Source organism: Carcharodon carcharias, chromosome 1 (assembly GCF_017639515.1).
Source record: "Carcharodon carcharias isolate sCarCar2 chromosome 1, sCarCar2.pri, whole genome shotgun sequence".
NCBI classification, from domain to species: Eukaryota; Metazoa; Chordata; class Chondrichthyes; order Lamniformes; family Lamnidae; genus Carcharodon; species Carcharodon carcharias.
This window is the reverse complement of record NC_054467.1, coordinates 68514485-68531753: the sequence shown is the minus strand read 5'-3', so window position 1 is coordinate 68531753 and position 17269 is coordinate 68514485. Positions and strand designations below refer to the sequence as shown.

At 42.6% G+C, this 17269-nt stretch overlaps 1 protein-coding gene across 2 annotated transcripts in view; it reads left to right on the top strand.

Annotated features, from left to right (window-relative positions):
* Positions 1–17269, top strand: part of lrba (LPS responsive beige-like anchor protein) — a 917803-nt gene that overhangs the window by 182249 nt on the left and 718285 nt on the right. For both annotated transcript variants that reach the window (XM_041200623.1, XM_041200530.1), the window contains exons 23-25: positions 1450–1631; positions 1876–2029; positions 4651–4831. In XM_041200623.1, coding sequence (XP_041056557.1) covers positions 1450–1631; positions 1876–2029; positions 4651–4831 — 517 coding nt within the window. The remainder of the gene's footprint in view (positions 1–1449; positions 1632–1875; positions 2030–4650; positions 4832–17269) is intronic.

The following is a 17269-nucleotide window of genomic DNA, read 5'->3' as shown; positions in this document are numbered from 1 at the left end:
AGGCTGGAAGAAACAAGTCTGGTGAAGCAAGAATGGGCTGAAATGATTGGATTACCAAACAGTCTACTTTGTGGATCCTGAGAAGGAGTTAGAAGCAAGCTGTGTGGAATTGGGGCTCCATGAAGTTGGAGGCTGTGAACAACACCAAATCATTGATGGCCTGGGATGTAATGCTTTGCAGTTCAGTGATGGGATCAGGGTTCAGGGACGTTGAAGGAGGTTTTGGAGAGTTGGTGTTCAGCCTTCGCAAGGTAGAGGCCTGTTTATCAAACGACAGCACTGTCCTTGTCAGAAGATTTAGTGACGAGCAGTAATGTTTTGTGTCCAGAAAAAGGGACATAATATTTGAAGCAGTCCATATCCAAATGCAGCAGGACTTGGACAATATCCAGGCTTGGGCTGACAAGTGGCAAGTAACATTGTCGTCACACAAGTGCCAGGTAATGACCATCTCCAACAAGAGAGAATCTAACCATTGACCCTTGACATTCAATGGCATTACTATCACTGAGCCCCCCATTATGAACATCCTAGGGGTTCCCATTGATCAGAAACTGAACTGGACTAGTTATATAAATACTGTGACTACAAGAGCAGGTCAGAGGCTAGGAATTCTGTGGAGAGTAACTCACCACCTGACTCCCTAAAGCCTATCCACCATCAACAAGGCACAAGTCAGGAGTGTGATGCAGTACTCTCCACTTATCTGGATGAGTGCAGTTCCAACAACATTCAAGAAGCTTGACAACATCCAGGACAAAGCAGCCTGCTTGATTGGCATCCCATCCACAAACATTCACTTCCTCCACCACTGACCAACAGTGACAGCAGTGTGTACCATATACAAGATACACTGCAGAAACTCACCAAAGCTCCTTAGGCAGCACCTTCCAAACCCACTACCACTACCTTCGAGAGAGACAAGGGCAGCAGGTAGATGGGAACACCACCATCTGGAAGTTCCTCTTCAAGCCACCTATCATTCTGACCTGGAAATATATCACCGTTCCTTCACTGTCACAGGGTTAAAATCCTGGAACTCCCTGCCTAACAGCACTGAGGGTGTACCTACACCACGTGGACTGCAGTGGTTCAAGAAGGCAACTCACCGCCACCTTCTCAAGAGCAATTAGAGATGGCCAATAAATGCTGACCTCACCAGTGATGCCCACATTCCCTATATGAATAAAGAAAAAAAGAGTTACTACTATTTGTTAGAAAAATCCTATCATTTTGACAGTGTTTTTTTGCAGTTTGGTTTTGAAAATCCAACCATTCTTGACTGATAAAACTTCATTTCACCATTTTCTACAATCACTTGCATGTATCATCTCAATCTGAATACTCAAATACTCTACTTTGTATTTTTTCCCCACTCAGCAAAAAAAAGCATTGAACATGGCAGTGTTTTATTCAGATTTCATACAGTTTGCCCTGCTCTTTGTCCAGGTATCACAATCGGAACATGGAAGTCAACAAGGCCTTGTATCTGATGAGCAGAGAAGAGGGTCTAATCCTTCAACACGTACCTCCATGTTTCGTATTCCAGAATTTAAATGGTCTTCCATGCACCAACGCTTGCTCAATGATTTGCTGTTTTCCATAGAGACAGATGTACAAATGTGGAGAAGGTAGGTTATGTATATTGTTGCTGTACCCTGATGTATTAAATCTGATACTGTTTAGCATTTTTGACCTTTTTGGGTAACATATTGCTTTAATATTGAATACTTCTCCCCTTCTATATTTCCTATAAAATTCCTGTATTTGGTTAACTTTCTTTCAAGCTTCAGTTTCATAAACAATCAACTATGTGTGCAAAAGATGAATGAACGTTTAAAAAAATAGCTGTATTTTTTTTTCCCCTTTGAGCAGCCATAACACAAAAACAGTGATGGATTTTGTTAACAGCAGTGAAAACATCATCTTTGTCCACAACACCATTCACCTTGTCTCTCAGGTGGTAGATAACATCATAATGGCCTGCGGCGGGATTCTCCCACTTCTGTCTGCAGCTACATCTACCACAGTAAGTATGAAATAATGTGTCAAACATATTTTGTTCAAAAATAAATTTCCCTTATGCTTATTACGATGAAGAATTGAACCTTTTGCTTTGTTGTTAGTGAGTGATCTAAGCAGGGTCAAATATGACTGTTCGAACTGAGAATATCACCAAATTGTTTTAACCAACCATATCAAAAATTGCATAGATGAGTTACAAAACATATGGGAAAAATATATAAAAATTTACTTATTCCATGCTTACATAGCTATTTCACTTGAAAAAGGAACATCCATATGACAGTATATTCTAGTAATTTTTGACCACCTTTTAACTTTTTTAAAGCAGCAGTTGATTTTGGTGCATTTTTCCTTTATTTTCCTGCCAGTGCATATTTTTCATCTAATTTGTTTAGGAATAAATTATGACAGTTTTTTCTAAATCAGTGATCGGAAAAATCTCAATTTGAAGCAAAGTAATGATCAGAGTAATTCGTATTTGAATGTTTGAGGGAAGTTACAGTAGCCATACTTTGCTTAAAATTGTCACCAACAACTTGTGCTGCAGTGATAGTGTGCTCCTGTTGACGTTAAATAAATAGTGCATTTCTGGGACAGATTGGGAAATTTCAGCTGATTTAATTCTACACATTTCTAAACTACTCACTGGTTATTAGAATTGTAGGTGTCTACTCATGGTCTAATGGAATTAACTCTTGAAGTAGTTTCATTTTTAATTAATCGTCAGACATTGGAATAAGTAGGCATTGCTAATAAGTGAGCAGCTCCCCTGCATGAATTATCTAATTCATGTTTGGGATGTTATGTGAGAAATGCATCCCAGTTGAAATTAATTCTCATGGGTGTTTACAAAAGAATGGGTTGATATTTGACTCAAGATTTCCATAGAAAGGAAATGAAATTCTGCAGAAAATTGTATATGTCTCATGAAATAATTAAAAATATGCCTTTAACAATTTAACCCCATTTGCAATATAAGTTGTCATTTATACTCTTTTATAAATTGCAGCATTGTAATCATTTCCAGAAACTATTAATCTCTTATTTGAATTATGTTTTAAATTTTGAGAAAATTAAATCCACATCTAACAATTGGTAGCACATTTGTTTAGAACAATAGGTGGATTTATGCATTCAGTACTTAATTACATGGGAAGAACTCTAATCAGCATAATGCCCTGTATTACCCATATACTATTACTGATCACCATGCTGGCAATGTCTATAAATAAAGAAAATCAAGGGCAATTTTTCCTGATCTGATCTCTCTTGCATTCAGCACACATTAATAGATGCAGTTCACTCTACCTTTGTGACAGGAAAAATTCCAACTTTCTTTTTAAGATGTTTCAATGGATTAGTGTTATGACATTGGGATCATTGTTCATGCAATCCTTTCAACTGTTGCACTGATCTTAAGGTAAACTGTGCCCATAAAAGGTCAATTTGTTTTTCTTTGCAAATAAAGTAGTCATAGTCACAGAAAAAGGCCCTTCTGCCCATTGAGTCTGCACCGGTCAAACAAGTACCTAACTATTCTAATCCCATTTTCTCGGCACCAGGACCATTGCCTTGTATGCCATGGCATACAAGAATTTGTCCATAAACCTAACTTTGCCCTAATTTTCAGATATTTCAGGTAACTGCATATTTTCCAACATAAAAACAGCTTACTGCACTTTTACCAGTATAATACAGCTAAAGAATTTGGCTTTTAACTGAAGCATTAGAGCATGTGGAGAATGAACAAAAATAGATGGATTATCCTTCGGGGATGATTCCAGACAGAGCTGAGCATCTGTAGCCTTTGGATTGTATGTGAGTGCAATGCTACTAGACAGCTTGCCATCATAGAGCAGTGACTTGTGGTGGTCAGCAAGTAGGAGGTCACGTTCTGCCTTGAATTTGAAAGTACCCTTATATCCAGGGCCAAGTACTCTGCCTTCATGCCTTAAATGCCCTTTCCATTGTTTTTTTGTCAGTAATGTTGAAGTCTTGTGGCTCAATCAGTTCTGTTCAGACTTAGTAATGTAGAAATATTTTGGCTTTTTGCTTGAATTTTATTCTGTTCCAGATTCAAACACTATTCCAAGTTCAGCCATGCCTTTGTTGTTGCATTATTCTTCAGTATTTCTCATTGAATCATGACATCTCAACAGATTTTGCCTCCATTGCAAGGGGTCCCACTTTCCTTCTCATAATTATGCCACTAAGTCAGTCTTCTATAGTATATAGCCAATGCTGAGAATGAAGAATTAGACTTGTCTTGTATAATCTGTTAACATGTAACATCCACACATCTCCACCCTATTTTTCCCTCAAATCTTTACTTGGGTAGGCTTTGCCTACTACTACTACTCCAATTATATAGGCCAAAAACGTTCCAGTCTTAAAATTAGAACACACCTGTAATACTGTAAAAGTGTGAAACATTATGGGCTCTGTTTCATTACTAATGTTTTGGGTAGAGGTTATCCTCCTTAACTTCTTCCTGTATGAACCGTAGCAGCTTGGTGTGTGGATGAAGCTTCTATTTAAATAATAATTTTGTCAGATCAGGAACATAGTGAATTAATGATAGATTGATTATCATTTGTAATGGTTTTTAAAAAACATTTTTCACAGCATGAATTGGAGAACATTGAAGCAACACAAGGGCTGTCGTTTGAAACCTCCCTGACGTTTCTTCAGAGACTAATAGGTCTTGTTGATGTGCTGATTTTTGCCAGCTCACTTAGCTTCACTGAAATTGAGGCTGAAAAGAACATGTCTAACGGAGGAATATTAAGGCAGTGTCTGCGTCTTGGTGAGTGTATTATATAGAAATATCTGATGCTCTGTGCTTCAAACATGCTGTTTTAGAAGATCCTGTTGCAACATATTAGTTTGCATTTGGTTTGTGTATAGCACGACTTTTTCATTGGACAACTAAAATGAAAGATTACCTGTAAATCACAGAATCATATTTTTTGTAATGAGTTTTGTAAGGTGCAAGTTGCATCATTTCTACCTAGCTTTCTACAAAACTTGCTTAGCTTTTTTAGCTGTTAGAAATTAAATTTGAGCAGGTTAGAAGATTTCAAAAGTCAGTACAAAGAACCAAAAGAATTCCACAAATACTATATGATTATAAACAAAAACAGAATTACCTGGAAAAACTCAGCAGATCTGGCAGCATTGGCGGAGAAGAAAAGAGCTGACGTTTCGAGTCCTCGTGACCTTCTCCGCCGATGCTGCCAGACCTGCTGAGTTTTTCCAGGTAATTTTGTTTTTGTTTCGGATTTCCAGCATCCGCAGTTTTTTGTTTTTATAACTATACGATTATAGTTGGACACTGCATGTGTCAACAGAGTAAATTGATCATTGTGAAGCACATAAGCATGACAAAGACTAGGATAATGGATTGGAGAAAAGTCCATTTTTTATATGCTGAGAATAGAATTTGGGAAAATCAAATGGAGAAGAACATTGGCAAATAATGCCAAAGAGGAATAGGAAACATTTAAATGTTGTCTAACTAAGTCCAGGGAAATATTTTTCACTCATAGTCGTTTGGTACGACAGAACTTGAATATCAGTGAAGAATGAGACACGTCGAAGCTTTTCATCTTGCACTCATCAGGCCACTGCGCAAGAATTTTTTAAAAAAAATTCATTTATGGGATGTGGGTGTTGCTGGCTGGGCCAGCATTTATTGTTCATCCATATTTGCCTTTGATAAGCTGGTGGTGAGCTACCTTCTTGAACCGCTAAAGTCCATGTAGTATAGGTACACCCACAGTGCTGTTAGTAAGGGAGATGCAGGATTTTGACCTGGCGACAGTGAAGGAATGGCGATATATTTCCAAGTCAGGATGGTGAGTAACTTGGAGGGGAACTTCCAGGTGGTGGTGTTCCCATCTATCTGCTGCCCTTGGTAGTGGTCATTGCTTTAGAAGGTGCTGCCTAAGGAGCCTTGCTGACTTTCTCTAGTGCATCTTGTAGATGGTACATACTACTGCTACTGTGCGTCGGTGGTGGAGAGATTGAATTGTTTGTGGATGTGGAGCCAATCGAGCGGGCTACTTTATCCTGGATGTTGTCAAGCTTCTTGAGTGTTGTGGGAGCTGCACTTATTCAGGCAAGTGGGGAGTATTCCATCACATTCCTGACTTGTGCCTTGTAGATGGTGGACAGGCTTTGGGGAGTCAGGAGGTGAGTTACTAGTCGCAGGATTCCCAGCCTCTGACCTGCTCTTGTCGCCACAGTATTTATAGGGCAGGCTAATTTCTGATCAAAGGTAACCCCCAGGATATTGATAGTGGGGGATTCAGTGATGGGAATGCCATTTTAGCGTCAAGAGACGATGGTTAGATTCTCTCTTGTTGGAAATGGTCATTGCCTGGCACTTGTGTAGCATGAATGTTACCAATACAAGGGGAAAACAACAATGTATACTGTATGAGAAGAGAGTGCTAATTGGTTGCCAAGTGGACTCTGGTTGGTAGAGGCATTGCTATTGAGATACCTTTCCTACCAGGGTGTTCTGCCAGGGGACTCTCTACCACCATCTACTGCAAGCCTACCTTCACTGGTCAATATACGCATCGAGATTCTTACAGTTCAACATGCTATAAAATTGGTCTTAACGGCAACTTTGTAAATGGGCCTGAGCCATTTGCTCACCATGCAAGCTTGATGCTGAAATATGGTGCATCAAAGGCATCCTGCGGGATAATAGCTACCCTGATCAGGTCATTTCATACTGTATATCAAGCAAACTCATGAATGGGCTTAAGGCCGTCACTTTCTGCCCTGAAGAATGTCCAGTTTACCTCCGATTACCTTGGAAGGGCAAGCTAATCCAAAAATTTGAGCAATTGGTGAAGCTAGCTGTTTCACGCTGCTATTATGCAGTAGCAACACGAGTGGTATTCGCCACTAACGGGATGCTGCCGTCAAGCCAAATAGATGTTCTGCCCATCACACAAATGCATAATGTGGTATATGAATTTCAGTGCCAGTGTGATGCTAGGAATGTAAATTGCACGTTCCAAAGACTGGCAGATTGAATCAAACAGCATGTCCCAGCTGCTGTTCGCAACAGGCAAGGTGCATACCATACCCAACCAGCCCTTGCTTGCAAAACTCAAAACACAGTTTCCAACATGATGTGATTTTGTGATTGGACAACATTTGCTAAATAATTTAAGATTGCCAGTTGGGCTTCCTGTGTACTGGAAGCTGCATAGATTAATATACAGGGCCCTTTCTTTGCAGACAGAAGAAATGTGTACACACATTGCGCCTGTGTCAGCTAAATAAAATAAGTGGCAGCCATTCACTGACTTATTCCTCAGGGCAATGCCTTGACCAATCAGAGTCAAGCTCTCGGGTTTAAATTTCAAACAATGCTTTGCAGTTAGCTGTCAGTCACCATCAATTGGTCATTGGTCAATTGCTGGCTGAAGGCACTGGATAGTGCAAAGGCTATGGGCCCTGACAATATTCCAGCAATATTACTGAAGACTTGTGCTCCAGAACTTGCTGCGCCCTTAGCCAAGCTGTTCCAGTACAGCTACAACACTGGCATCTCCCCGGCTACGTAGAAAATTGCCCAGGTGTGCCCTGTATGCACAAAACAGGATAAATCCAACCTGGCCAATTACCACCCCATCAGTCTATTCTCAATCATTAGTAAAGCAATGGAAGGGACCATCAACAGTGCTATCAAGCAGCACTTGCTTAGCAATAACCAGCTCACTGACGCCCATTTTGTGTTCCGCCAGGACCACTCAGCTCCTGACCTCATTACAGCTGTGATCAAACATGGACAAAAGAGCTGAACTCCCGAGGTGAGGTCAGAGTGACTGCCTTGATGTGAAGACAGCATTTGATCGAGTGTGACATGAGGGAAGCCGAGCAAAACTGGAGTCAGTGGGAATCGGGGGGCGGGGTGAAGAAAACACTCTGGTTGGAATCATACCTAGCACAAAGGAAGATGGTTGAAGTTGTTGGAGGTCATTCATCTCATCTCCAGGACATCACTGCAGAAATTCCTCAGGGTAGTGTCCTCAGCCTAACCATCTTCAGTTGCTTCATCAATGACCTTCCTTCTATTATAAGGTCAGAAGTGGGGATGTTTGCTGATGATTGCACAAGTTCAGCATCATTTGCAACTCCTCAGATACTGAAGCAGTACATGTCCAAGTGCAGCAAGACCTGGACAATATCCAGGCTTGGGCTGACAATTGGCAAGTAATATTCGCACCACACAAGTGCCAGGCAGTAACTATCTCCAGCAGGAGAGTATCTGACCATCGCTTTTTGACATTCAATGGCATTACCGTCACTGAATCCCCCACTATCAACTTCCGGGGGTGGGGGGGGGTGTGGGTGGGTGGGTGGTGGTGGTGGTAATTACCATTGCCCGGAAACTGAACAGGACTAGCCACATAAACACTGTGGCTGCAAGAGCAGGCTGGAGGGTAGGAATCCTGCGGCGAGAACTCAGCACCTGACTCCCCAAAGCCAGCCCACTATCTACAAAGCAAAAGCCAGGAGTATGATGGAATACTCCCCATTTGCCTGGATAAGCGCAGCTCTCTCAACATTCAAGAAGCTTGACACCATCCAGGACAAAGCAGCGCATTTGATTGGCACCACATCCACAAACATTCACTCCCTCCACCATCAATGCACAATAGCAGCAGTGAGTATCATCTACAAAATGCACTGCAGGAATTCACCAACGCTCCTGAGATAGCACCTTCCAAACCCATGACAGCTACCATCTAGAAGGACAAGGGCAGCAGATAGATGGGAACACCATCACCTGGAAGCCCCCCTCCAAGTCACTCACCATCCTGACTTGGAAATATATCGCTGTTCCTTCACTGCCGCTGGGTCAAAATCCTGGTATTCCCTTCCAAACAGCACTGTGGGTGTACCGACATCACTTGGACTGCAGCAGTTCAAGAGGCAGCTCACCGCCACCTTCTCAAGGGCAACTAGGGATGAACAATAAATGCTGCCCCAGCCAACGAAGCCCACATCTCCTGAATGAAAAAAACAACTTGCCAACCAACTAGCTCTCCCTTATGACACAGTATGAATTGTTGTTTTCCCCTTGCAGTATTTTGCTTTTGGACAAATAGTAGAATTGGCTGCAAGACAAAAAACAGAAAGCAAGGGCAAAGGTTGGCTAGTCAGAGTGGCAAATTGTGCAAAGTTTTGGTGGGGGGTGGATGTGCCCATTCCCATAGGGATTTGCAGGTAGATTACAAGGTTTGAGAGTTGGTTTATCCCATCTGTCATCTCCCCTGTGTATTGAGACGAGTGGAATTGTCACAAAACGAGTTTCTACTTTACATACGTTATCTCTTTGTGGAGCTATGCTGCTCAGGTCTCTTCTCTGGGTCTCTTGTCACCACATGTTGGCGTTGATGCCAGCAACGAGCCCCACATTCAAGTCCACCCAAGATCACCAACTGCGCCACCACCAGCGTGGTGGCATGTGTGATATGACCCTGATCCAAGGGCGTATTTCCACGTTGTTACCCCAGTGCTAGAGTCCCTGCCACCATGGTTCTTTGGCCAATTTGAACTCCGCCTCATGCTCTAACTGCCGCAATCCCTGGCAGATCTGATAAAACCTTTTTACTGCCCCTTGGGCCTCCTTCCGTAACTCCTCCACTTGCTCTGGTAACCAGGGAATGGATACCCCATCGTGTTCCAGATATCTTATCAATTCATCCTTAATGTCGTCAGTCACATTCAGTCATTCCTGAGGAGGGCTGGCATATGTCTGTTGGTTGCCAGAGCTTCCGGTTTCATAGTTGGTGGAGAAGAGCACAGGGCTTTAGTAGAACGACCCTTCGCTGGTGGTTACATTCTCCATGTCCATGGCATGCCATTTGGGTTGGCTCATGTTCTACGCTGGAAATTGATAGTACAATTCGAAGTTAAGTTAAACATGCACATTACTTTATTCCCCACCCCTGTAGGGTGTGGGCAGACCACAGCATTCTCCCTCTCTCTACATCCTTGCAGTGAAATACCCCTCATCTCCCTGCCCCGCTTAATTGCCCAGTTAGGAGTAGAGTGGTACTTCAATAGTTTCCCTTCCTATATAATCCCTAGATTCTCTACCTCATATACTGGTACCCCCGTTTCTCCCTCTACCTTCAGAATAGGTACCCCTATCCCCACTAGCCCCAGGTGTGGTGTGACACAATGTGCTGTGGCTGGGTAGGCCCCTGTGAGCCCGCTGAGCATACAGGTGGAACAGTTACTACCTTTAGGCATCTACCCCTGCAAATTTCTGTCTGATAGCCAATCTGGCAGATCCCCTTTATGTAGCTGTTCCAGGTTATGTTGTGCCTCTTCCACTATCCGCAATCTGTAAGCTGTATATATTTGTCACCTCTCACCAGTACAGTGATATTGTCTACCACTTGGAGGAGTTCGTTGATGGTGTGTGCGTGACTTTCTAGGACATATTTGCCTTTAACACGTACCAGCCAGACCCTCCCCGGTGCCACCCAATCTGCCACCCAGCACATTGGCTTTCATCATTAAGGTCTGCAGTGTGAATGTTAGCGGCCATGTCTGTCACTTAGCCCGACTATGTCCAAGGCATTGACAGTGGATGTACCTGCCCCATACACGGCCCCCAGGCCATTCAACACATTGCATTGGCAACGATAGTGGCTATACACTGCCCAGACATCGGTGTGTTATTTTCGCCCCCAAAACCACCTTGTCCAGCAATTTGTGGTAGAACTCACTTGTTTTATCCCCATACCATACTGGGATTCCTGTCTGGCTTATATTCAATTGAATATAGTATATTGAATATACTATTTCATACTGTACCTTTTCAAACAAGATTTTATCTGCACTTCTCAAAACCAGCCCGTGCTGTTGGACACCTTTGGGGTCTTTTAGTAGTAGCAGTAGGACCCGGGGCCCAAGTTGTTGGAATGTGTGCAATGGTTGAGGGCTGCTTTTCCCAGTACACCACCCACATGGGATACTCTGGAATAAATCCCCTGATTGCTGTCACATTGGGGCAGGTCAGGTCTGAGCTTGTTGGCATATTAGTAAGTTGACAGACATTAAGGCCCCTTATGATGCACACTCTCACCATGTTGGTGTCATCCATGCAATGCCACCCATTCCCCTGCCCCACCCCATGAGCATCATGGTATCTAGGGTGCACCCCATACATATCCATACCCGCTTGGTTCTGTTCAGGTACCCTTGCCTACACAGCGCATATTTTGTCACGGAGTATACCGGTTGCGGGGAACCATTGGTGTCTGCATTGATGCACTTAACATCTAGGTGTCCGTAGAGTAGTCTGTGGGTGAATATCAGTATTCTCAAAGCAATCATCCTGTGAATATCAAGCACGTGCGGATTTCCCGGTCATCACCAGTTAGTCCTTGTTAAGTTCCTTACACCTTTTAAATTGTGACTGGTGTTGTTGGGCTGACAGATTTTTAAAAAATATTTAATTAACTTCTTCTTCAAAAGAACCGCCTTTTTTTATATCCGTCGAGACCACCTAGCCTGTCTATGTATGTCTTTTTTATTTTCCTAGAATTCCTTTGAATTTCAGGTAATTTTTCCTCAATGTTTAGAATACCAACTGGTATGAACTCAAATTAATTCATCAATTCTTCTTGTGCCCAGACCTGCTGGTTTTGAAAAGGCTGATACTCATTGTGTTTACATCAGATTTCCCATACTCGAGCACTTTGTTTTAGGAAATAACCAATGGCCTGAATGGGTTAAGGCCAAATTCTTCTTAAGTTTTCATTTTTTAAAAAAAAGTCTTTAGTCCATGACTATTACTGTGGTGTTGAAAATCAGCAGATAAATTCTCAAAGCTACTGCAGACCTTGTTCCACTTGCATTCTACCTATAAGAAAAATACATAAGATGCATTTTTCTCAGAGCAGAATGAGTTAATTTGTCCAAACATATACAACAATTGAGAAGCTTAAAATTCTATCATGCCCAATACAAATAAATTTTAAAAACAGAAACTGTTTCTACCTTTTTTAATTCTCATATCTTTTCCACACTGAGATTTTTTAACATTCTCCTTGGACAGTATTTTAAATCACTCTTCCAATTGTTCAAAATTCTAAGCTCTCTTTTTTCCCCCGCCTACTTTTGGCAGTCTGAGCTCAAGTTCCAAGTAGCAATATCCAATCTAAAATTTTCCTTTTTTCTAGGGACAAAATTTCCAAATCTTTAAACTTTGTAACAAGTTTCTAAACCAGCACCAATCCAGTTTAGGATTAGCCATGATCAATTCAAGTATCCCAAAATCCAATCTACCTGATTGGACATTAACACTAACTCCTTCTCACATGTGAGCTTGTATCTGGATTAAAATTCCCACATGTTAATCAAAATACCCCGGAATCATGATTCTAGCCAGAAATCATGACTCCAAGTTCATAGCTTGAAGATTTTACTTCATTCACTCCCTTTCAAGATGGATCAAAATTCTCATTGTGAAATTTACTTAAACTCAAAAGTAATAAAACTTACTCCTATAAATATCAAAGTTTCAGGAGGAATTTTAAAACATACTCACCAACAGAAAATCTTTATCACACAAACATTCTCTCCTTTTTGGAAGCTTCCAGCTCCATCTCCACAATCTTCCTTGAATTAACTTTTTCAACTCAAATCAATGAATGTAGCACATATTTTACAAAGAAACAAAAGAAAATAACTTAAATCCTGGGTTCCCTAGGTGGTCTCTCTTCAAGATACCTTTTTGGAACAGCTGTAAGTAGAAACTCGAGGTGAATTTTCACGACACAACATCCTAACTTCAGACAAAATCTAAACCTAACAGCAGTCTCACACGGCATGGGAGAGGACCCACTTTATCTCTTTCTTTCTCACAACAAAGAACACAATCGCTTTTTTTAAACAGTCCAATATTCATGTTATCATAACTTCTTTTGCACTTACACCAATTGAAAAAAGAATACTAAACAACCAACTGATTTGAAACCACATATAGAAACAGACCATAAGGGGTTAAACAACTTTTAAGTGGCACATACACTGGCTTCCAAATGCACAGAGAAATCAAAAAGACAAATGTCCCAGTTCCTCGCTCTCCCTCGCTCTCCCTCCCCCTCCCCATGTCCCCCTCCCCATCTTCCCCCCCTCCCTCTTTCTCACTCAGCACAAGAGAACAACACAATTGGATTTAAAACACACAAACAAAAACTGAATCCACTCATATACACAAGGTTTCTTTTACTGTTCACACAGCACTACACTGTGAGTCTGTCAACTTAATTATTTTCCTTCCCTAACCATTTTCTATAACCCCAAAGTTTCTCAACCTTACGCAGACAGCTGGGCCATGGTCTTGCTGACAGAGGAGCTCATCTCTTATCTCAGCCGGGACCAGTATCTGTTGCCTGCCCATTTCCGCTTTTAAGTCCCAAATTCTCTTGCATGCCCTGCATTTAAATTCTCTAGCTCTCATTCTTGGATGAACACAACTTTTTCAAAAGGGACCCTGTCTTCCTCCTCCAGGCAATCAGTGAGCAGTATATGAGCCTCTTGATGAGACAACATCTCTACTTCAAAAGGGACCTTCTCCCTTTTCTGTTGCTTTACCAAATGGTAAGCTGCTTTCATACCCTCACACTTAGCCTTCAAGTCCTAAGCCTGTGCCTCGACCTCGTAATGTAATCTCCAATACTGGTTTCTCTCTTCCTTGACCTTACAGACCTGGCCCCGATAATAGCTCATGGTCTGTCCATGCCCTGACTGTTCAGTGGCCCTTTCTGTCTTTAGCTCCTCAAGTTCCTTTGTCAAACGGTTAACTAATGCCTCCCTGTCTAAGGCTTGTTTCCTCAGGGCCTCTACTTCTTGTCTGAGTTTAATATCTTCACACTGATCTTTACGGCGTTGATAGTTGTATCTATAGAACCACACTGCCTTTTCTATCTTCTTCAGCCTTTGGGATGACTCGGTCCACCCCTCAACACGTCCTAATGGATCCTCTGAATTAGGTATTTCCCTTAACCTTGTCCTCACTTATCACCCCACCAGCCTCCGCATTCAAAGGATCATCCTCTGCCATTTCTGCCAACTGCAGCATGACGCAACCACCAAACACATCTTCCCTTCCCCCCACCCCCGTCGGCATTCCGTAGGGGCCGTTGCCTCCAGGACACCCTGGTCCACTCCTCCATCACCTCCTACACCTCAACCCCCTCCCACGGCACCTTCCCATGCAACCGCAGAAGGTGCAACACCTGCCCCTTTACTTCCCCCCCCCTCCTCACCATCCAAGGGCCCAAACACACTTTTCAAGTGAAGCAGCATTTCACTTGCACTTCCCTCAATTTAGTCTATTGCATTCGCTGCTCCCAATGCAGTCTCCTCTACATTGGAGAGACCAAACGCAGACTGGGTGACCGCTTTGCGGAACACCTTCGGCCTGTCCGTAAGCATGACCTAGACCTTCCTGTCGCTTGCCATTTCAACACACCACCTTGTTCTCATGCCCACATGTCCACCCTTGGCCTGCTGCAAAGTTCCAGTGAAGCTCAACGCAAACTGGAGGAACAACACCTCATCTTCCAATTAGGCACTTTACAGCCTTCCGGACTTAACATTGAATTCAACAACTTCAGATCATGAGCTCTCTCCTCCATCCTCTGCCTTTTTGATCCTCTTTTTTCTAATAATAATTATATTTTTCTTTTCCCACCTATTTCTATTATTATTTTTAAAATTTATTTCCATCCATTGTTTTATCTCCACCTTTTAGCCTATTTCAATCCCTTCCCCCACCCAACCCCCACTAGGGCTATCTGTCACTTGCCTATCCTGCTTTCTACTCTTGATGTCACCATTAGCACATCCTTTAGCTAATATCACCACCAACATCCCTTTCACCTTTTGTTTATGACATCTTTGGCAATCTCTCCTTTGCCTCCACCTATCACTGGCCCTCTATCCAGCTCCACCTGTCCCACCCCCCCTTAAACAGCTTATATTTCACCTCATTTCTATTTCTCTTTAGTTCTGTAAAGAGTCATACGGACTCGAAACATTAACTCTGTCTTCCTCTCCTCAGATGCTGTCAGATGTTGAGTTTTTCCAGCAATTTTTGTTTTTGTCATTTAACCAAGCCTCACTTGGCTTTAACTTCTTACAGATATACTTTTGTAACCTTATTTCCACTGTTGCCGGAGGATCACTTCTCCTATCCCCCTTTTCCACCCTGTGTGCCCCTTTCCTATTCTCGCTGCACCTGGCTTCTGGCCCCTGCCCTATGGTGATTCTGGCCCCTTTTATACAACAGCTCTGGTCTCTTGCCCCCACCCCCCGCCATGATTCTGGCCCACCTGTCATGCAATGGATCTAACCTACCCCAGCGGCTCTCAGCTCTGCACACTACCCTTTTTGTCTTGTTTCACCCTGCCGTCTCCAAATTTGATCTCGGTGGTCTGTTTGTCCAGCCGCCAGACTGACATCCTACCTATGGATGGTGAATAAAGGTACTCCCCAACTTGGTGTGTCTGGATCGTCCAATTTCCCCGGCTGCTCATAGATTACCCTGCTCACAGCGCCAATTATGGTAGTGTATCAAGTGACACTCGACATGGAGATGGTTAAAGGTCCAAACAAGGCAAAGACTTTATTTTACTAATATGCATACAGGGATATAGCTCAAGAGAGAATCTGTTTGATGAGCGAAGCTTGCTTTACGTATTTATGCACTTTACAATTGTGCTTGTTACTTAGGTATCCAGTTTGCCACATGACCACAAACAGTATTCGACAATTACAGTATTGATGTCTCATTAGAAGACTAGATCAGTCGCTGGTTGAAATAAACACTTAATTTGTAAAGCTAATTAAGCTTCTGCTGCACCCACATTACAGTGACATATTCCTTGTGAATGCAAACAGGTTCCCATTTGCAGCAATTATCTCTCCGTAACACAAAACAAGTTTCTATTTTACATACCTTATTGTGGTTATATCTCTTTGCGCAGCTAAACTGCTCAAGCCTTCTCTCTGGATCTCTCGTCAGCGCACGTTGGTGTCGCTGCTGGCTACGAGCCCCACATTCGAATCCAAGCCAGATTACCAACTGTGCCACCACCAGCATGTGTGACATAATCCTGATCCAAGGGTGTCTCATTTGTATAGCTAAACTGCTCAGGTTTCCTCTCTGGGTCTGAGCAAATTCTGACTTAAACTTGAATTAAATATGTTTTCAACGCTTTTGAGTGCAATGCCTCAGCCTTGTGTCACCCTTACGCTAAGCTCTCAGCCTGCTGTGTACCTACATACCCTTCCACATATAAGACCATAAAACATAGGAGCAGAAATTAGGCCATTCGGCCCATCGAGTCTGCTCCGCCATTCAATCATGGCTGATAAGTTTCTCAACCCCATTCTCCCGCCATCTCCCCATAACCTTTGATCCCTTACCAATCAAGAACATATCTATCTCAGTTTTAAATACACTCAATGACCTGGCCTCCACAGCCTTCTGTGGCAATGAATTCCATAGATTCACCATTCTCTGGCTAAAGAAGTTTCTCCTCATCTCTGTTCTAAAAGGTCTTCCCTTTACTCTGAGGCTGTGCCCTCGGGTCCTAGTCTCTCCTACTAATGGAAACATCTTCCCCACGTCCACTCTATCCAGGCCTTTCATATTCTGTAAGTTTCAATCAGATCCCCCCTCATCCTTCTAAATTCCATCGAGTATAGACCCAGAGTCCTCAAACATTCCTCATATGTTAAGCCTTTCATTCCTGGGATCGTTCTTGTGAACCTCCTCTGGACCCTTTCCAGAGCTAGCACATCCTTCCTGAGATACGGGGCCCAAATTTGCTCACAATATTCTAAGTTTGGTCTGACCAGAGCCTTATAAAGCCTCAGCAGCACATCCCTGCTTTTATATTCTAGTCCTCTCGAAATAAATGCCAACATTGCATTTGCCTTCCTAACTACTGACTCAACTTGCAAGTTAACCTTAAGAGAATCCTGGACTAGGACTCCCAAGTCCCTTTGCACTCCAGATTTCTGAATTCTCTCCCCATTTAGAATATAGTCTATGCCTCTATTCTTCCTACCAAAGTGCATGACCTCACACTTGCCCACGTTGTATTCCATCTGCCACTTCTTTGCCCATTCTCCTAACCTGTCCAAATTCTTCTGTAGCCTCCCCGCCTCCTCAATACTACCTGTC